The sequence below is a fragment of the Numenius arquata genome, chromosome Z, assembly GCF_964106895.1.
Source record: "Numenius arquata chromosome Z, bNumArq3.hap1.1, whole genome shotgun sequence".
Classification (NCBI taxonomy): Eukaryota; Metazoa; Chordata; class Aves; order Charadriiformes; family Scolopacidae; genus Numenius; species Numenius arquata.
This window is the reverse complement of record NC_133616.1, coordinates 4,474,976-4,496,511: the sequence shown is the minus strand read 5'-3', so window position 1 is coordinate 4,496,511 and position 21,536 is coordinate 4,474,976. Positions and strand designations below refer to the sequence as shown.

At 44.8% G+C, this 21,536-nt stretch overlaps 1 protein-coding gene across 1 annotated transcript; it reads left to right on the top strand.

Annotated features, from left to right (window-relative positions):
* The first annotated feature begins 6,302 nt into the window (after window positions 1–6,302).
* Window positions 6,303–16,489, top strand: LOC141476872 (urea transporter 2-like). Its single transcript, XM_074165741.1, has 8 exons — window positions 6,303–6,450; window positions 7,187–7,376; window positions 10,935–11,063; window positions 12,194–12,386; window positions 13,741–13,888; window positions 14,510–14,644; window positions 15,588–15,637; window positions 16,313–16,489. Exons 1-8 carry the CDS (start codon window positions 6,303–6,305, stop codon window positions 16,487–16,489), a joined length of 1,170 nt encoding a protein of 389 aa, XP_074021842.1.
* The last annotated feature ends 5,047 nt before the right edge of the window (window positions 16,490–21,536 follow it).

Genomic DNA, 21,536 nt, shown 5'->3' with positions numbered 1-21,536 from the left:
AAAGAACCTGAAACTCTTTAACATCTCCTTTTACTGCCTTTCTATTCTGCAAAATGAAAAATGCCCAGATAGTAATAATATGCAGTTAATGTGATAGTGTCTCTGGATTTCTCTGTCCCCAAGAGACAGATCTCTGAAAATTGAATTGCGAATGGGCTTAATGAATATTTGAATCTGAGGGATGAACTTTTTTTTCTTTTGAACTAATGCTTTGAAATGTGTCTTCCACGGGAAAACGTGAACTTTTTTTTTTTTCATTAAGGGTCAAGTGCATTACAATCTCCCTGTTTTGAGGAGCGTGCTTGTGCGTGTGTGCATTCCTATACATAACACTCTACTTACCCAGCTTTACTAAACCCCCGGTAACATTACACAGGCTCTGCTTGAATCAGGGCTGCTGAGAATCCGGCCCTTTCCTCCTATTGTACTTGGACACAGGAATTCCTCTAAAAACACACTGCTCACAGAGCTGGCTGCCCGCACACTCCACAGCAACAATCCAGGGAATGCACGATACAAAGACTGTAATTGTGCGGTAGCAGTTCCTTGGGCAAACAAATACCACACGGTAATTTAAATCCTCTTGATTTACCGAGTAACTTGAATTTTGGCAGGGAGAGAGGAAAATTCCAGAAAGAAGAGAAAGTACTAGATAATTTTGCTGCGTTTTCAGAGATAAAAGCCCAACGCCTGGCAACACAGACACCAGCTCGGAAACAGCTATTGCCTGGGAGTATTAAAACAATTAGCCAAATAAAAGCCTCTGTTTTTTTCCCAGCTGCAAGCGCAGCACCACTTTTAGCATGTATAAAACACAACGAATTTGTGACCGGGCTTGTCTCCATTTCAGCGTGTGAAAAAAGAGGTATTTGCAGGCCAGATGTTGCGGGAGCGCAGCAGCAGCACCGGGTTTGCTACCCCGCAGCTTTAACGAGGCACAACTGAGATGCCGTAGGGATGGCGTGACAGGGAAGGAGTGTACACAAGTGGAAGAGAAATTGATTTAGGGAGACATGAAGTTGCATAACGTCAGTGCTTTGCTACAGGACATTTATTAACTCTGAAAAGATGATAAAAAAAAACACAATAGATTAGCTTCTTGGCCCGGTGATGATTTCGTTTTCATGCAAGATAAACATCTTTTTTTTTTTTTTTTTCCTTTTCTAGTCACACGGGTTCCATTTCACGGCTGATACAAAAGTATTTAGATACTTTTAGCTGCAAAACTTTCCTTCTTGCTTACATGAGCATCCCTAGCAAGGGTGGCAGAGAGATATTATCCAACAGCACGAATGTAACTGGGCAATGGGAGGCAGCGAACATCTGGAATCACTGGGGAAAAGCAGCAGTGCCCCAAATCTAGCTCTCCCTTTCCACAGCATGCCATGGGAAGATAGTTGTAAATAGCTCCTCCGCACTCACAGCAGAGCGCGAATCAGTCCTGGCACCACAGGGATGAAGTTCACACTCAGGCTCGCTCTGCCTGGGTCCTGCCGCTGCTCCTGTGTCACTCCAGTTACACACCAGCGTTGGGAGCCTGCACTGCTTTTCCCACAAAACGCTTGGCTGGAGCACCTCTCCAGAGCACACATGAGATCAGGCAGCGCACTTCAAGCTGCGTGTCTGACAACAGGATTTACACAGCCTTTACTTAAGAATCTGAGATCAAAAAACACTTTCCCAGACTAATAAAAATAAGAAATAAAAAAAAAAAAATTAAATTCAAAATCTTTCCCCCCTGCAGAAGCCAAGCAGTCTGTTCCAGCAGAACAATCCTTTCACAATTTCTTCCTTTGTACACCAAAAAAAAGCCTACTTTTTTTTAAAAGCCTTACAAAAGACTGAAAACCACGTTACCTTAGGTTGAATAACAGGTATTCACAAGACTGGCCTTCATGCAGTCCCACCCAGAAAAAGCACACTTCAGCTTGAATTAAAAGTCAGACATCACTGTCTTAAAATTCTCAGAGCATGTCCATTATTTTGTGATGAAATACCTTTTGTGTTCTGTCTTTTCTTAAAAAGCTGCTATTGCCTGCTCCCTATTAAAAGGCAATGTGTTAGCATATCATTAATCTGAGCATATACGGCAGCTACTGCTGCTTACAATGCCAAAAAATATTTAAAATGCCCCAAAAATTCTATGCTGGTACTGGTTTCCAAGTGGTTCACTACTTCTTTTTTTCTGCTTCAAGACCTAAAAGTGGAGCAATATCCACGGGTCAAAAGGCTGAGGGCTCCCTAGCTCAGCATCTTTGTGGACTGCTTAGAAGTTCCTGTCTGGGGAAAAGGTTCGGTCACTTGGAGAAGCTCTTTAGTTCTTGAAAGAGTGTGGATAATCTGCTTGTTCTCCTTGCCTGTGATCTTGATAATGTCACAATTTAGGGCTGGAGACCGATACTGCCAAAATTTTCCTGTAGGGTTTGTGGTGTCACTTCTCAGGGAGTGAGGACCATCGTATGGGACATGGGTTAGTGGTGTTTTTGTCAGCGTTACGTTGACGATTGGACTTGATGATCTTAAAGGTCCCTTCCAACCCAGACGATTCCATGATTCCATGATTCTTTATACTTTCTTTGGACAACTAAGTAGAAGTGGTGCAAGTCCTCTGTGCTCTGTGTTTCCGGACAGATGGGACAAGCACCACATCTGTGGTGACCTCCAAACCTCCATACACAGGAGGCAGGCAACGGGGCTGGATCTGGGTCTTTATGGCGTCATGAAGACCCCACCTGAAACCAGGGGGTGCTTGGCCTACCTTTTATGTACCAGGCTGCTCTGCAGGTGCTGGGGTGTTTCGTAATGATTTTCTTCCCCTTTAGCATGTATAAGCTGACCGCAAAGATGAACTGAAGTTCATGTGATTCATCGCTAGAGAGACACATGACTCTCTCACGGACAGGGAAACAATGAACATGAGTTTGATTGCTGGCCAGAAGGTGCCCGTGATCACCCCCCAAGCACTCTGATTTTGAATATTCTGGAAGAACAGGTATGCAGGGCATTGACGCAGCCTTCATCAGGGATGAAGTTCAAGCCAGGTTGGTGGAAGTGACTCATCTGGTCACCTGGTTTTTTTCCTGTGCCAAGTGCATCAAAGCTGACTTCATTTCTGCCCATGAAAACACAGAGGAAAGGAGTTCTGCAGTCTCAGACTTGCACTGTGCAGTATTACCTTTGGTATGCACTTAAGTGCCTTCCCATGGCACAGCAACTCAAAGCATTGATGAACTAGGGCCTCCAACATGACCCATTTTATTCTCCAGTATGTAAATCAATCAGAGAGTGACTCCAGCACCTCTATTACATCAGTATTACATCGCGTTACATCCTGTGCTGCAGAACATCTCCAGAATCCTGTGGTGCAAACAGCTCCTCACTCAGCAGCTGGGGAAACATATCGTGCATGCTACCACGGGACACACAACATGCTCTGTACGTACAAACGCAACAGCCCTTGGCTTCATGGACTAGCAACAGAGAAAGTCTGAGCTTCATAAAGAGGAGGATTCTTTAAATCAAAAATTTAAATGCACTTCCACCAAATGAAGAGCATTTATCTTGGCTGGAAATTTTGATTTAACCGAAAGTGCAACCAATTCACTTATTCCATTATTTCAGAATAAAATATGAGAAAAGTGAAGGTTAATGAATCAAGGTAATGAATTATAACTGAGCCAGGAAAAAGCCTTCCAGCACCGAGACACGACCCCTAGCAACATTCTCATCCTTTTCTTTTCTTTGTCCTCTTGTTAAGCTCCTTCCCTTCATGTCCTCACAAAGTCAAATTCAACACTTTTTTACCTACTGGTCCTGTCTTCAGCCTCTGTCATGTGGAACCCACCCTTGCATTAGCAGGGCCCTTCCAGAAGGCAGAAAATGTCTGTTATTTGTGCAAATATTTACTACTTCCTGAAGTGTCACCATCAGCCTTCCAAGAACACACACTAAGAAATTGGCCAGGATGTACATTAACCAGCTGTTCCCCCCACAAAGCCTCAGAGCTGCTTAACCACATGTCTGGGCCTGCAAGTGTAATCCCCAGGGGTGACGCTGCTTTAGCTTAAGTCCTCAGCTCCTGTGGTTCTGAAGTATGGGTTCTCTTCCCCAGCTGCCAAGAAAGCTTTTACTGAAGTTGCAAGTGAGTCAAGGACTAACTCCAATAATTACACGCTTGTATCATCTTATTTAGATTATTAACTCACAACCTAAATTCTTTACTTCTTGCACAAGCTGTTATTCATGAGTAAGACCTGAAGCAGCTCTGGTTCCGTATTCACTCAACAACCTACCTTGGCTCGTGCTTTCTTTTCTTGACAATTACCAAGGATTAGTCCTGCTCTTCCGGAAACTGAATACACTCCAGGAAAGGTTTGGCCGTTTTAAAATTTGTTGACTTCATACTGAGAATATGCCCTTAAACAAGGGCAATGGAGCTGGTGAGGGGTCTGGAGCACAAGTCTTGTGAGGAGCGGCTGAGGGAGCTGGGGGTGTTCAGCCTGGAGAAGAGGAGGCTGAGGGGAGACCTTCTCACTCTCTACAATTCCCTGAAAGGAGGGTGTAGCCAGGACCCCCCCTGGCTACACCCTCCTTTCAGGGAATTGTAGAGAGTGAGACCCCCATCGGTCTTTCTCCCAAGGAACAGGTGATAGGACAAGAGGAAACGGCCTCACATTGCACCAGGGGAGGTTTAGGATGGATATTAGGAAAAATTTCTTCACCAAAAGTGTTATGAAACATTGGAAGAGGTTGCCCAGGGAAGTGGTGGAGTCACCATCCCTGGAGGTATTAAAAAGCTGGGCAGATGTGGTGCTGAGGGACATGGGGTAGTGGTGGTTTTGGCAGTGCCAGGTTAATGGTTGGACTCGATGAACAAATAATGAATTGGCTATAAGACATTGGTTTTAAACTCAAGTGTTTACAGTTAGGTGTAAGTCCACGTGCCTGTATGAAGCTGTCTAGATCTAGGGCCGTATGAGGTGCCAAAGGGTTTTCAAGAAGCTCCTAATTCAAAGGGCATGTCTCCCATCGGTCACCGCATCTCTGCCAGCCCTATGTGGATGCCCCAAACATTTCTATTTGGCCTATAACACTCCCCTACCTTATTTAAGTCTTAATATTAGTGTCCACTAAATTTAATAGGAGTCTTCTCATTAGTCTCTGAGGATTTCTATCTTGTCTTATGCTGAAGAACAAAGGTGAGCACAGTCGATGTAACACCCTACTGGGCAGCTGGCAGAGAGAAGAAGCCAACATGAGTAAGGCAAATGGAAAGCAAGCACTCTGAATTTGGCCTTTAAGCTCTTAAATCAGTGCTGGACACTTCTAAAGATGGGGCAGCTAAAAGTACGATTCAACATAGAAGAAAAAATGCATGTATGTATGTGAGTAATGGAGAAAGGCACCATGAAAAACCCTCAAGCTATGACTATGCTCATGTGAAAGGTTGAGTAGGCGATCCTAGTAGGTGACTGCATAGAGACCCATAAACCTAATTTTAGGTACCTATTATTGATGGTATTTAGGGGTAAATTCAAACTGGAAATATGGGTTAAGCATCAGGGAAAACTTAATCATTGAAACAGCTTCCTAGATTGTGGTTCAGTTTCTAAATTCTGTGTTCAACTTCTGTCAATTTGAATCCCGAGGTAAGCTTTAACTTAGAATCATAGAATCATAGAATGGTTAGAGTTGGAAGGGACCTGAAAGATCATTGAGTTTCAACCCCCCTGCCATGGGCAGGGACACCTCCCACTAGAGCAGGTTGCTCAAAGCCCCATCCAGTCTGGCCTTGAACACTTCCAGGGATGGGGCATCCACAACTTCCCTGGGCAACCTGTTCCAGTGCTTCACTACCCTCACAGTAAAGAATTTCCCCTTAATATCTAATCTAAACTTCTGTGAAGCCAGTGTCCTCTCATGTCATCTTGCTCTTCTTGAAGTCACTATTTAATTCAAGAGCTGCTTGATTGCTAGAAAACATGGTATAGCTGAGCAGGGTGTTAAAATCAGGTAAAATACCGTGACATCAGGCTCAGTGGCTTCTTATGGAGTTCAAATCTATGACTACATGAAAGTCTGGAAGGACAGCACAGGATCCCAAAAACACTTAAAGAAGGAATGTGCTCACGGAGACATGATAATCAGGTGTTCAAAGTAAGGATTTTCCTCTTTATGGCTCCAAAATACCATATGGTGAGCAATAACGTGTGGTAGAGAGAATAAACATGGATCAATAAGAGGCATTGTAATGATCTTTTTTTTTTCCCCATTGAATTTTACCAAAGGGTCAGAACATGAACATGGAGAACAGCGTTGATGTCAAGACAGAAACCAAGGGGGAGAGAAAGCCAATAAAACAGAATCCACTGAGCAAAGCTGGGAAGAGAGCCTGCAGAACTCTTGGGTACATCACTGGAGACATGAAGGAACTTGGAGCCTGGCTAAAAGGTAAAGCTACTTCATCATGACTAATTAGAGGATTCCAAAGAAGAATTACATTGAAGGAGTAACAACTAACTTCTTAGTAACGTGATGCGAGCTGAAATATTACAGAAACTACCCCGGCCCCGACTAATTTCCATTTTGTAGGAAAAAAAAAATCAGCTTTGTGCAGAGATCCAGGTATTGTTTAAATCTTGAGGATGACTGAGATGACATTTACCTCCCAACATGCCATGTACAAAGCCAATTTAGTCCCACAGAACATAACCCGGGATGGTTGTTCTGTGCTCTGCCATTCTTCATAACCCTCCCTGTCCTTTCAGCTGAGCAGTATCTGTCAAGCCTAATGCCACTGTGAAGTTAAATTACACGTAGGTAGGTATGTTTGGTCCCCATAATAAATCAGTGATGGGATACACACACGGTTTGCCATCTGAGGCACAGACATCATAAATTAGCGGGTTCATATGAAACCAGTCCAGGGTGCTTTATAACAGGGGACTCTGGCAACCACACTCTTCGTCTCAGCTCTCCAGCTGCAAGACTTCAGCATAGACCACAATAAATCCCAGTCAGGTTTTACAGCCTTGTTGATTCATTGCTTCAGTCATGCTGCCAAGTTCCACTGCCAAAATTCTTCCTGAGTTTCAAAAAAAACCCATCCTGAATCAGTATCATCTGCACATTTTGGGTTTGGGTTTTTTTGGGTTTTTTTGTTATTGTTTAATTTGATCTCTTCCAGATAAACCTCTCATGATCCAGTTTATTGACTGGGTGCTGCGTGGGATATCCCAGGTGATGTTTGTCAATAATCCCCTCAGTGGGCTTATCGTAGTTGCTGGTTTCCTGGTGCAGAACCCATGGTGGACACTCACAGGCTGTTTAGGAACAGTTGTCTCAACTTTAACAGCACTTATTCTGCGTCAAGACAGGTAAGTACATCTTTTCCCCCCTCAAGACCAGACAGTGACTTCAATCATAGAATCATAGAATGGTTAGAGTTGGAAGGGACCTGAAAGATCATCGAGTTCCAACCCCCCTGCCATGGGCAGGGACACCTCCACTAGAGCAGGTTGCTCAAAGCCCCATCCAGCCTGGCCTTAAACACTTCCAGGGATGGGGCAGCCACAACTTCCTGGGCAACCTGTTCCAGTGCTTCACTACCCTCACAGGAAAGAATTTCCTCCTAATATCTAGTCTAAATCTCCCCTCTTCCAATTTAAAACCATTACCCCTTGTCCTGTCACTACATCTCCTGACAAAGAGTCCCTGTCCGGCACTCCTGTAGGCTCCCTTCAGATATTGGAAAGCTGCTATGAGGTCTCCCCAGAGCCTTCTCTTCTCCAGGCTGAACAACCCCAGCTCTCTCAGCCTGTCTTCATAGGGGAGGTGCTCCAGCCCCCTGATCATCTTCGTGGCCCTCTGCTGGACCCATTCCAACAGGTCCATGTCCTTCCTGTGTTGAGGACTCCAAAGCTGGACACAGTATTCCAGATGGGGTCTCACAAGTGCAGAGTAGAGGGGTAGAATCACCTCCCTTGACCTGCTGGCCACAATTCTCTTGATGCAGCCCAGGATGCGGTTGGCTTTCTGGGCTGCCAGCGCACATTGCTGGCTCATGTTGAGCTTCTCATCCACCAACACCCCCAAGTCCTTCTCCTCAGGGCTGCTCTCCAGCCATTCTCCGCCCAACCTGTATTTGTGCCTGGGATTGCCATGTCCCAGGTGCAGGACCCTGCACTTGGCCTGGTTGAACTTCATGCGATTTGCATGAGTCCATCTCTCAAGCCTGTCCAGGTCCCTCTGGATGGCATCTGTTCCCTCCAGCGTGTCGACCGCACCACCGAGCTTGGTGTCGTTGGCAAACTTGCTGAGGGTGCACTCTATTCCACTGTCCATGTCTCCGACAAAGACGTTGAACAGCACTGGTCCCAGTACCGACCCCTGAGGAACTCCACTCGTCACTGGCCACCAATTGGACATTGAACCATTGACCACAACCCTTTGAGTGTGGCCATTCAGCCAGTTCCTGATCCACCGAGTGGTCCGTCCATTGAACCCATGACTTTCCAATTTTGAGACCAGGATGTCGTGCGGGACAGTGTCAAACGCTTTGCATAAGTCCAGGTAGATGACGTCTGTTGCTCTGCCCTTGTCCACCAAGCCTGTGGCAGTATTGTAAAAGGCCACCAAATTTGTCAGGCACGATTTGCCCTTGGTGAAGCCATGCTGGCTGTCTCCAATCACCTCCTTATTTTCCATGTGCCTTAGCAGAGATTCCAGGAGGATGTGCTCCATGATCTTGCCAGGCACAGAGGTGAGGCTGACTGGCCTATAGTTCCCTGGGTCTTCCTTTTTTCCTTTTTTGAATATTGGGGTTATGTTCCCCTTTTTCCAGTCAGCAGGAACTTTGCCAGATTGCCACGATTTCTCAAATATGATGGAAAGTGGTTTAGCAACTTCGTCCACCAGCTAACCTCAGGACCCCTGTGTGGATTTCATCAGGTCCCATGGACTTATGCACCTTCAGGTTCCTTAATAGGTCTCGAACCTGATCTTCTCCTACTGTAGGCAGTTCTTCATTCGCAGAGCCCTTGTTTTTGCCTTCCGTGACTTGGGCAGTGTGGTTAGAGCCCTTGCCGGTGAAGACTGAGGCAAAAATGTCATTCAGTAGCTCAGCCTTATCCATATCCTGGGAGGTCAGGTCTCCCGTTTCCTTCCGGAGAGGGTCCACAACTTCCCTAGTCTTGCCTTTGTCCCTGACTTATCTGTAGAAGTTTTTCTTATCGCTTTTATGTCCCTGGCTAGATTCAGTTCTGCCTCAGCTTTCGCTTGCCTGATCTGGTTCCTGGCCATTCGAACAGGTTCTTTATATTCTTCCCATTCTACCCTTCCCTGCTTCCACCCTCTATAGGCCTCCTTTTTGGTCTTGAGCTTGTCCAGCATCTCCTTGTTCATCCACACAGGCCTGCTGGCTATTTTGCCTGACTTCTTCTTTTCCGGATGCACCTCTCCTGAGCTTGGAGGAGGTGATCCTTGAATGCCAACCAGCTTTCTTGGGCCCCTCTCGCCTCCAGTTCTTTCTCCCACGCTACCCTGCCAATCAGATCTCTCAGGAGACCAAAGTCTGTTCTTCTGAAGTTCAGGGTAGTGAGCTTGCTGCACACCCTCCTCGCTTTCCTATGAATCTTGAATTCTACCATTTCGTGGTCGCTGCAGCCGAGGCTACCCTTGAACTTGACATCCCCCACCAGTCCCTCCTTGTTGGTAAGGACAAGGTCCAGCACAGCTCCTCTCCTCATTGGCTCCTCAATGTTCTGAAAAAGAAAATTATCATTAATGCTTTCCAAGAACTTCCCGGATTTCACGTGCCCTGCTGTGCTGTCCTTCCAACAGATATCGGGGTGGTTGAAATCCCCCATGAGGACCAGGGTGTGCAAGCGCAATGCTGTTCTATCTGCCTATAGAGGGCCTCATCCTCCCTGTCACTCTGATCTGCTGGTCTGTAGCAGACCCCTACTGTAACATCACCTGCCCCTGTTCTCCCTTTAATCCTGACCCATAAGCTCTCTGTTGGGTCTCCATCCATCCCCAGGTGGAGCTCCACACACTCCAGCTGGTCATTGACATAGAGGGCAACACCCCCACCCCGTCTGCCCAGCCTGTCCTTCCTGAAGAGTCTGTAACCCTCCATTCCAACACTCCAGTCATAAGAGCCATCCCACCACGTCTCAGTAATGCCAATAAGATCGTAGCCCTGGAGGTGTGCATGCATCTCTAACTCCTTTTGCTTGTTCCCCACGCTGCATGCATTTGTGTAAAGGCACTTCAGTTGGGCGCCCAATGGGGTTGACTTACTAGCTGGAATGGCTCCATTTCCTTTGTGTCGCTCTTCAGGTGGCCTTCCTTTGTGGTGCTTTATCTGTGTTTCCCGGATTACTTTTGCCTCAGGAGCCTCAAGGACAGGCCTGATGTTATCATCCCCCTCCCCCTTCACATCTAGTTTAAAGACCTGTCAATCAACCCCGCAATCTCTTGGGCCAGAATATTCTTCCCCCTTTGGGAGAGGCATCTTCCATTTCCTGTCAACGAGCCCGGTGCCGTATAGGCGAACCCACTATCAAAGTACCCAAAGTTATGGTGGCGACACCAGCCATGGAGCCATGTATTGACTGATTCAATGCTGACTTAATGGGCTAAACAAGCAACATGGATGAAAAGCACGTGTCTAGCCTTCATTGGGTATGTATCTGGTGTGGTAGGACCAGACAGATCTTCCCACCACCTGTATTGGGTGCAAAGGGACATAACTGCAGAAGGTGTAGTTGCTGAGAGGACCTAGGACTCAAGCATGTGAAACGGAAGGTTGATGTATGAACCTTGGCAGGTCGTCACCACACAGAGTCACGATCACATGGGGAGGAAGGGCATGATGAGAGGAAAGCACCCGCAGGGGAGAAGGTTTCAGGATGGTTGTTTCCTTCACACAGGTCAGCCATAGCAGCCGGCCTGTATGGCTATAACGGGGTCTTGGTGGGACTGCTCATGGCCGTCTTCTCTGCTAAGGGAGACTACCACTGGTGGCTTCTGCTGCCCGTAGCGCTGGTGTCCATGACCTGGTAAGTCGGATAGCTCCTCTGTTTCTTATTCCAGCTCCAGTGTCCCCACACTGAGACTGAGCTGTTGTGTTTTTACGCACTATATGGACTACAATGGGAAAGAAACACAACTGGCACATATGTGCTACTAAATCTGTATCATTATTTGCACTTTTAAACTCAAATGTAATCCCAAAATGAATAAAATACCCACTTATTCACAAATAAACCCAACGGGGAAAAGGAAAATTGATGGTTGAACATAAGTAATTCAATGCCCTAAATGTTAGCCATATTGCTGTGATGCATCAATTCATTTCGGTCTCAAGAGGAACACTATTTTAACCATTCCCTACCACCATCAACCACAAGTGTTTCATCTATTTAAGCCACCATATAAAAATGTCATGAAAATTTACCTCTGCAGGCACAGAACCTGTTCAGTGGTCCCAAGATGTGATGGTTGATGCTAATCAAAACAAACAACTAATAATACTTTACTCATATAAATGACACCGTAATCTGCTGGGTATTTGGACAGCAAAAATTTTGAAGGCTGGTCTTTCACCCCCAAATGTCTAGTTGGAGATTGCTAAACCACACATACCATCCCTCTGCCTGCAGTTCATGTAGTATTATACTCACTTTAATAAGCACAACTTTGATGTCAGCCTTTACTTTTGATCCATAAGCTTGAGCAAAGACACACAGTTCATTCAGACCTGGCTGTCCTAAATTCAGTCTACTTCAAGTACTAATAAAAAAATAATTAAAAAACAACAATAGCAAAAAAAAAAAAAACACTGAGACTGAGCTGTGGAATAACTCCATTAAATCACTGGATCCTCCAGGCGAGTGGAGGATCTTGGCTTCTTCATGGTTGCCATATATTCACCAAATTCACCTCATATATTGCATAACATGACAGGAATCTGTACATTGCTAACTGCCCTGAGAAGGGTAGGAAATTTACCAAGTGACACTAGCATATATCTGATTTTATCATAAAGGTTGAGGAAATCAAACAGATTTTTTTTAAAAAATAGAGTAGATTTCTTGCAGTTGTTTTTTATGTTGAGTTTTTCTTTTTTTTTTTTTTTTTTTGCCTAGCTAACAAGCTGTTAGTGGGACCATTTTTGTTCTTCTTTCAGCCCTGTTTTCACCAGCACTTTAAGCTCAGTCTTCTGTAAGTGGGATCTGCCTGTTTTCACGTTGCCTTTCAACTTGGCCTTGACCCTCTATCTGGCTGCAACAGGACCCCATAACCTCTTCTTCCCTACAACCATCATTCAACCTGCAACAGCAGCACCAAACATCACCTGGACGGACGCTGAAATACCAATGGTAGGATGCCCTGATGCCCTACAGATAACAGCCTTCTCCATTTACAAAGAAAACCACTACAGAGTCATATTATCTTCCTTTATGTTACTGCATTATGGCCTGGCAATGCAAAATTGCATTTATAAGAGAGCTATTACCCAAAACATAAAGGTTTACTCTAGGAATTGACATTTCTGATAGCTTGAAAATAAGAAATTTTTGGGTCTAAATTGTAATCTTCAAAGATCCTCTAGAATCTAATTATCCATTACAGTACATATACCGATTAGTGCCTCATAGATAAGGTTATGCTGAGGCTACCAGTTAACTCACAGGTTGATTTTAGTTTCCACGTACAGAGCTGTGTTTTCAAAAATGTACCTCTCTGATTAGAAATGAGCAAGCAGATATTACTGTGGAAAGAATGGTTACAAATTTGGGTGCGGGCACGCGCCCACATATTTTAAGTTAATATTCAAGTGGGACCTTTCCAAAGAAAAATTCATTCTCCTGCATAACGCTGTAAACAACTTAGATACTAGAGTAATGGCTTTCCCCTAAGGCTCAGAGGACTATTTTGAGCTGTTCCTAGGGAGTGATTAAGAAAAGAAAGTTAATTGGCACTAAATAGCAATCCACACAAGTAACATTTCTCAAAGAACACTTACCATGGAGTGTAATTTTATGGGGACCGCAAATGGGTTGTTCCATGCAGAGGAACACAACAATTTGAGGAAAAGTGTCTCAAAATTATCTCTAGGCTGTGACCAAGTTGGGTTCTGTCCCACCAACCCAGCAACCCTCGGTCATGTCACTAATGAATCCCATGGGAGTTTCAGGTATATAAGCAGATCAGGGATATAGTCTTACCTGAGTAAATTCTTGTAATTCTGGACAAGCCATTATTGGCCATTTCATCCTCAGATCTACCCACTCAGAGGTGAACATCTTCTCAAAGCCATTGTCTACCAAAAGCACTTCCATTTCCTAGATTCACTGTCATGCTCCATAACGGCATGTAAAAATGGCCAAGTCAGCAGCACATGCAAAGATGATGAGCGAACCCTTCCAAGTCCTTCCACAAAAGACATTTACTGTTGATATTAGAGCAAAAACCCGCCTGAGGAGCTCATGGCTAGGGAACAAGGCATGACTCATATTCATCCAACGGGAAACCCTGTGGAAATGCCCTGCTGTCTCCTGAGAAGAGCCCAAACTTTCCACTTACAGTCCAGAAAGAGAGACTGCATGCAACAAATGCCCAACATGAACTTGGCCAAGAAAAATAGGTTTAAAAAAAAAAAAATTACAAAGCTGGTAACAAAATTAGATTTGTTATTTTTTGTTGGTTGTTTTTTTTTTTAAATTCCTGCAGCTCCTGCAATCCACTCTGGTTGGGGTGGGTCAGGTTTATGGCTGTGATAACCCCTGGACAGGAGGAATCTTCCTGATTGCTTTATTTATCTCCTCTCCGCTCATTTGTCTGCATGCAGCAATTGGATCTGCAGTGGGGATGCTGGCAGGTAAGGATTTGACTTGTGTCACAGATTTATATAAAAGCATGGAGAATAAAAAAGGAACTGCAATGAGTGGAGCATTTACAGCCACAAATGTTTCTGTCACTGGAGAATGACTGCTTGAAAAAATAAATATATATATATATATATATAGTTAAGCTATAAGAATCCCTTTGGTTGACTTTCGCATTCTCTTACTTCACTTTATGATGGTGAAAAATCTTCAGAAGAAGGAAGTGTATTTTGGGCTGAAATGAATTTTTATCATGAAATACTTCATTTCTGGGTATATTCTGAGGTTTTTAGAAGCAGCTTACTAAAAGCCATAGTCATCAGTCTGAATGCGCAGGCCTCAGGGATGCATTTAGAGTTCACGTGCACGCTCATTCACTCATATATCTTCTGCTGAAAACGTACGTCCAAATTCAGCTCAGCAGCACCAGGGAAATTCTGCCATGATTGCATCAGATTAAAATGGCTCTACTCTTAGACCGTAGCAACATGACTACAAAATAGGAACTGAGTGTACCTATGCAGGCTAGAGCCCTAAAAAGTTGAATTCATGCCATTTCTAGCTGCTTTAATCTGTTTGGCCAAGGAATGACACTTCTTTGACTTATTTTCCAGCGCTGAGCTTGGCGACACCCTTCAGCACAATCTACTCCGGTTTGTGGGGCTACAACAGCTCCCTCTCCTGCGCTGCCATCGGCGGCATGTTCTACGCTTTCACCTGGCAGACACATCTGCTGGCAATTGCCTGCGGTACGTACCCGATGGATTTTTCACTACTGCCAGGCTTTCTTTCGAAGTGAGACAAGATGCGTCAACGCTCAAGGTGGGCTGAAGCCAGATGGCCACCTCCAGGCGGGCAGATGGACCTGGGCGAGATTGGCGAGCGATGGAGCTGGATGTCAGGGCCATCGCTCTAACATCCCCTGACAAAATAAAGGCATTGCTTTTGCTTTCAGCCAAGAGTTGTGTTCAAAGGAAGAGATGCCATCAGTGGATGCTTACTAACTAAGGTCTTTGAAATTAGACGCCCAGTTTTGAGGCACTAGTTGTGTTTGCTCAGCATTGCTGGATGAATTATATTGGTTTCTCCAATCAGAGACACCAGCTCAAGTTCCTTCTTCAGAGAAGAACATATCCAAACTTTGAGAAAACTGGAGCTCAAGATCAGTCCACATCTGTAGTTAGGCAGTATGGTTTCCCCAGTCTATTGAAATGGCAACACAGAATGATTGAAGAATTATTTATAAGGCAATTCCATATGAAATTTCAATATTGCAATGAGCTGGGAATGAAACTATTGCTCATTCAGTGCTCATGTAAAAAAGATTTAGTTTTGTATCTCATTGACCCACCTGCTAGCCCCAGAGGTAGGGAAGATGGGGGTGGAAGGGCTATTTTCCTATTTAACCCCATCCATCAAGCTACATACTTTCCACACCGGTGCATTTTTCAAAAGCTTCTGTTTCCATTGTCACATTTTTCATCACCCCAGTTCTTTTTTTTTGTTTTGCCCTTTCCATGAGCTCCAGGTTGGAGGGGACACAGTGCAAAGGAAAGGGCTTTAAGAGGGGGCTGTCCAGGGACGGTCATAAGCATTGGTTGAGCTGCCCGAGGCAGCGTGAGAGATGTTTGTCCTTGCCGGTCTCCTCCATGAGCAACCAAACTCACCAGGAACTACCTTTCTTTTTCACAGCACTCTTCAGTGCCTACCTGGGAGCAACAGTGACGAACATGTTGTCTGTGGTAAGTAGTGAATTAGCCAAGGTTGTTTTTCCAAAGACAGATTTGAACATTGCTTTTTTTCCTGGCTTGTAAGGCAAAACACCAAAATTCAGAGAACAATTCAGAACTGGGCTGGGAAAGGGGACACAGCCTGCCCAGGGCATCGGTGTGGTTCCCACTGAAAAATGCCACCAACAACCATTGCCACTTTTCATCCTCAGAGCTTGCATGGGCTTCCACAGCTCAGCCCTCACCACCTCTGAGATAATGATATCTCTACACTTTGTGCCTGCAGTGATTGAAAAAAGGGCCCTCCACATGTGTAAAGAAACCTCAAATTTGGTTTAACTGCTTTGCCCAAGTGCCAAAAGGCAGTCAGTGACAGAGCCCAGGGAAAACCTGAATGTTTCTGGTATCCAGTCCTGTCTCATCCTCATCCAAGACCACTGCAGATGCACAAAGAGATGGCAGCCTTCTCACCAGAGCTGGTAGATGTTGCAGGTTAATGCACAATGACTAGATCTCAAAGAAGTCCTGCCTCCCCAGAGAGAGACTCCACGCAAAACCAAGTCCAAGTCAAGGCTTCCTTGAGAAAGCTTGTTCCAAGCTGCCCGGCTCTGAGTTTTGTTGAAGGGCTGGGGGATCAAGTGAAAGAAAGACATATGGTAAATAGGTGGTTTGTATTTTTCTTTGCAGTTTGGGTTGCCACCAGGAACCTGGTCTTTTTGCTTGTCTGCGCTGACCTTCCTGTTAATAACCACAAACAGCTCTGCCATCTACAAGCTGCCGCTCTCCAAAGTCACTTACCCAGAAGCCAACCGAGCTTATTATCTAGAGATGAAGAAACATCAGAGGTCTTGCTGTGAGGTATAAAGACACAAGAAGAGAAATACTTCGCAGATTTTAAGGCAAGAGCGCAAGGTGTTTCCCCAAAATATGTGATTTGTGTGCTACAAAGTCAAAAGACCAAAAAAAGGCCACCTTCTGAGTGCAGAGACTTTTTTCCACCACATTCATTTGTTCTATTTTTATTAGGTAGGACTGTGCTGTGCTGGACGGACCTTTCCCAAGACCTATCTGTAATGATTTAAAAGCACATATGCCTAAAAAGACACTTGAATTTTAAGCAGTGGGGAAAAGACTTAGCAGCTGAAAGGAAAAATGTGTTTGTGGAATCCAAGGCACAGCAACTGGACACAAAGCAATAAAGACCAGAGTATCTCTCAGCATCTGATGGGACTTCTAATTAAGGGCTAAAACCAGCTTATGACAGCAATAGGATGCATTTTAGAGAGCTTCGTAGTAACAGAGAAGTGGAATAAAGAGTACCCTTTGCTAAGCAGAAAATAGGTGGTGAAGAATTGTACCTGGAGGATCTTGCAAGCCCAGTGGAGATGTGCATTAACAACCACCATACAAAAAACAAACACAGATAAATCGCAGGCAGCGCTGCCAACAGTTGGAAGACTTGTGGTAAAAGCCACAATAACAGCAGGTAGGGGGGTGTCTATCAGCCCCAGCTTTTGGATGTTTTAGTTTGCACTAGGCTCTAACAATTCATGATAAAAAATGTTTCAGGCCTACCCAGTTGCAGAAAAAAGCCTGTAAACCCAAGGCCAAGAAAGCAAATGCCAGTGAAAAAAATCTTTTTCTGGGGAAAAAAAAAAAAAACAAAAAAAAAAAAAAAAAAAACAACAAAGCTGGGGTGGGAATTAAGTTCCATGATTTTACATTGATCTCATGATTTTTCTAAATACTTGAACTTGGTCATGCGTTAGCAAAGGTGGGGACAGCAGAAAAGTCATTGCTGTCCCTTTCCTATGCAATAAAATGACTCTATTCAGTCTGTGCACAAGTAGAATGAATTCAAGCTGATCTTCTTGACCCTTCTCCCTACACTGACCCCCTCAGCCCACAAATACCAAGCAGCAAAATGTTGTACCGCCGCAGCCTGAAGCTGCTGCTCTGCCATTTCTCTCTGCCCCGCAATGGGAAGGGGATGGTTGGAGGTCTGGTGGACGTACCAGAGCTCTGCAGCTCACCAGCCTTGTGCCACCTCTGCACAGGCTACTGGGGTCTGCAGGTAGGGAAGGAGGAAGCTGACCTTGCACCCAAGGAGCTGGTCACCTCAGAGGATGTTAACTTGGCCACTTTTCTGCCTGGCTCATCAAGATATTTCATCTCATGATGAAGCTGACATCTTCACCAAAATTACTCTATATGTTCAGGTCCTTCAGTTGGCATTACACTACCTTAGTAATGTCATAGTATCATAGCATTGTTTGAGTTGGAAGAGACCTTTAAAGGCCATCTAGTCCAACTCCCACTCCCATGAGTGGGGACATCTTCAACCAGATCAGGTTGGTCTTCCTGGGAAAGCAGATCAAAATCTGTTCCTCTTCTGGCAGAGGAAATTAAATATAGCCTGTCAAAAGTGCTGCTGATGATTTTGGGGGTTGGAAAAAAACAATGTCTTTTTATGATCACCAAAAAGGTCTGAGTGTTCAAGAAGGACAGGGAACTACTGGAAAGAGTCCAGCAGAGGCTACAAAGATGATCAAGGGACTGGAGCGTCTCTCTGCTGAGGAAAGGCTGAGAGACCTGGGTCTGTTCAGCCCGGAGAAGAGAAGACTGAGAGGGGACCTCTTCAATGCTGAGCAATATCTAAAGGGCTGGTGGCAAGAGGATGGGGCCAGACTCTTCTCAGTGGTGCCCGGTGACAGGACAAGGGGTAACGGGCACAAACTGGAACAAGGGAAATTCCATCTCAACATGAGGAAAAGTTTCTTTCCTTCGAGGGTGGCAGAGCCCTGGAAGAGGCTGCCCAGAGAGGGTGTGGAGTCTCCTTCTCTGGAGATATTCCAAACCCACCTGCATGCATTCCTGTCCAACCTGCTCTGGGTGACCCTGCTTTGGTAGGGTGTTGGATTAGGTGGTATCCAGAGGTCCCTTCCAACCCCTGCAATTCTGTGATTCTGAGTGAAAAATATTTGGATGAACTGCTGGCAGTATTTTCTGGTGAAGTGTTAGGTTTTCAGATGTTTGACAGTATTTCCGTACAACTGACATTCCAGAGATCACTTGTAAAAATGTATCATTTCCTGTGTTTTACTTGGTAAATATCTATATAATATTGTGTGGAGTTAATTTTAAAAACAAATATTCATACTTTTTTTGAGTTTGGTATAGGTTTTCCTCTATTTATCATCCCTAAGCTCTTCCAAAGTCAGGTTCTCTCTTAAATAAGTAGTCTAGAAGACGTTGGAAAATAAAATTATGGATATTTAGGAAACTTCTAACTTCTGCTCTTTGTACTTATGGCATTTTGCTGCATCAACACCTTCTTAAATGTGCAAGGGCAAAGTCTGCTTCTGTGCAGCAGGCACGACCAGCTGAAGGCAGGGCTACGGCTGGGGCTGGAAACCTCCTCGAGACCAGGTGAGGACTCGCTCCTAGGGGAGATGCTGTACAGGCACCTAGATTGGAAGTAGATGAGGTTCATGTTCTGTCCAGAGGATGCACCTCTGCACTTGTCAAACTGTGGTGGAAAAGGGTATCTTTTGGTGTCTGAACTGACATCCCCCCACCCAGCACCACATGTGCCCCAGAGAAGCAAAACTACAAAGGCTTGCCTTCACTCTTGTGTCAAAATCTGCACCCGGTGAAGAGCACGCGCTTTATGGCCAGCGTAAATCAGCAGATTTCCTCCGACTGGTGCTGTTTCAGTTTGCTGTTGCTGAGCAACGGGGACATTTTGGCAGTACTGTAAAGAAACCATATGCACAGAGCAGAAAAACAGGAAAAGATGAAGGCCATTAGAAAGATTTTGCACGTCATTCAGAATTAATTCTTCATTTTATGCTATTCAGAGAATTCATTCTTCCCATCACCCCACGCAAAATAACAGTTATTTGGTAATTTGACTTGTATATCAGTCAGAATATGCATATCATGCTTCTTCCCCATTATTGTTCATAACACAGCCTTTGCTAACAGAACTAATTTATCTTATTATTGAAACTCTTTTTTTTCTTTTCATCAAATAAATGCTATTCAAGCCACTTTTTTTTTTTCCAAGCGTTTTTTTTTTTTGCATTCTTGTTTCTGACACACAGGTGATATCAGACTCATAAGAAACTTGTATGCTGGGCAGGAGTTTTGGGGCTCTTTCTTGGACTACTTCCCTCCTGGTGCCAGCATAACATAGCAAAAGAGATGTCACTGCATTTAACATTTCTAAAAAATACAAAAATAGTAATAATTAAAAAAAAAAAAATCACAGCACCAAACCTCTTGAAAACATCTGCTTGGAATCAGATTTTATCCAAAAGTCTAAATCAAATGAACTGCCTCACTGCTGTTTCCTAAGCTGCTCTCATTGCTGCCATCTGATGTGCATCATTCCCTCCAAGACTCCCAGTCCCATGTCAAGAAACTGCCCCAGTCTGCACCTTTTGATACTGGTGTGTCTCCTGCTCCCGAACCTTTTCTGTCATGGTTCAACTGCTCAGTAGCCCTGGCTGTAGCCACACACTTCCTAGTCCTGCATGGGGTTTGCTGTTGGAGGCAAGGGCCCTCCCCTTGCGAGAATGACAACAGAAGACCAGAAATTGTGGGATGCTGAGCAAGGACCAGCAGATTTTTGTCAACAGACTCCTCTCCCTTCCCAAAGGAGTGCTGCCTCTTCATGGAGCCCAGGGCATGCCGACAGCACCTGCAGAGGTACCAAGCCGTAGGCTACAGCTCTCATTTCCCCTTCCACCAGCAAACCAGTATCCAAAGATGCTACACCCTTGATGAAGCTGAACTGGGAGGAAGAAACGTTCAGCCCAGGTTACTGGAGGACCAGACCCCAAGAGTCAGTTGCAGAAGGAGGACCAAAAGCAGGAGGTATGAGTGCAGAACACCGTCATTTTAGATGCTCAAATCTGGGGACATAGAACAATACAATGTCCTTTATCTGACCCTCCAGGACCGTTGGAGGTTTTGTTTGGTTTTGCCATGTGGTACGTGAAATATAAACAGTATAAAGAATGCTCATGATGATAATTACCTAATCTTTAGAATCTTGACACAGCGTAAAGGGTAGAATTGAGACAGAATTTGGCCATAGCTAGGAATAATTCACTCAAAAGAAATACTTGATTATTTCCCCCTCCGTCAGAGTCTAAGCATTGCAAAGACCACTACGGCAAGTGAATTGTTAGACACAAATGAACACCTTTCTGACGCTTTCTCCTTGTCTTGCCATGGAAACCTGCCTTCAGGTGGTAAAGCCCTTTTTGTTCCCAGCAGCTCAGCTTATGCGGGATTTTGATTAAAATGGGGAAACTGTATAACTCTCACAGAAAATACACCCCAATGACTTAAGACCCTCACTCTGCTTATTCTCAAAGGCACAGATAGACCAAGGTAATTAGTTTCCCCTGTATAGAAATTGAAAGTGTTTAAACAGGAGTTGGAAGCAATATTTCATAGAACTGGGGCAGAAGACTTGGGCTTCACAACACCTCATCCGTGTTGGTAAATGAAAAGGATGAGGTGATGGGACACAGACACCCACCCTGCTCGACATGCCCTGGCACAACCCCAGCCTTTGTCAAACAACATCCCCCAGACAGGGCCTAGACACAGCTCAACAGGCAGCATGGACCTCTCTTGGCTTTTCAGCAATTCCTACACCAGCTAAGAATTACAGATATTTCTCTTGCAAAGCGGCTCTGAAGGCTAAATTACCTGCCTTGAGGTTGAGCCCTCCTGACTTGCCGTTGCATTTCAGTTAAACACCTTTGCTGCATAGTGTTCCTGCACTTTTCATTGGCGAGAGCCCTTTCATGCCTAACTGTTTGCAAGTGCAGCCTCTTGGTCCTGCACAGTCTGGGGTGTAGCTCCTGTGCTGTGGGGCTGCTGCCCACTCTGC

Coding starts and splice junctions, on each gene's coding strand:
- LOC141476872 (XM_074165741.1), top strand. CDS start 6,303: ATGGAGAACAGCGTTGATGTCAAGACAGAAACCAAGGGGGAGAGAAAG. Junction 12,387..13,740: donor CGGACGCTGAAATACCAATG/GTAGGATGCCCT, acceptor AAATTCCTGCAG/CTCCTGCAATCCACTCTGGT. Junction 15,638..16,312: donor TGACGAACATGTTGTCTGTG/GTAAGTAGTGAA, acceptor TTTTCTTTGCAG/TTTGGGTTGCCACCAGGAAC.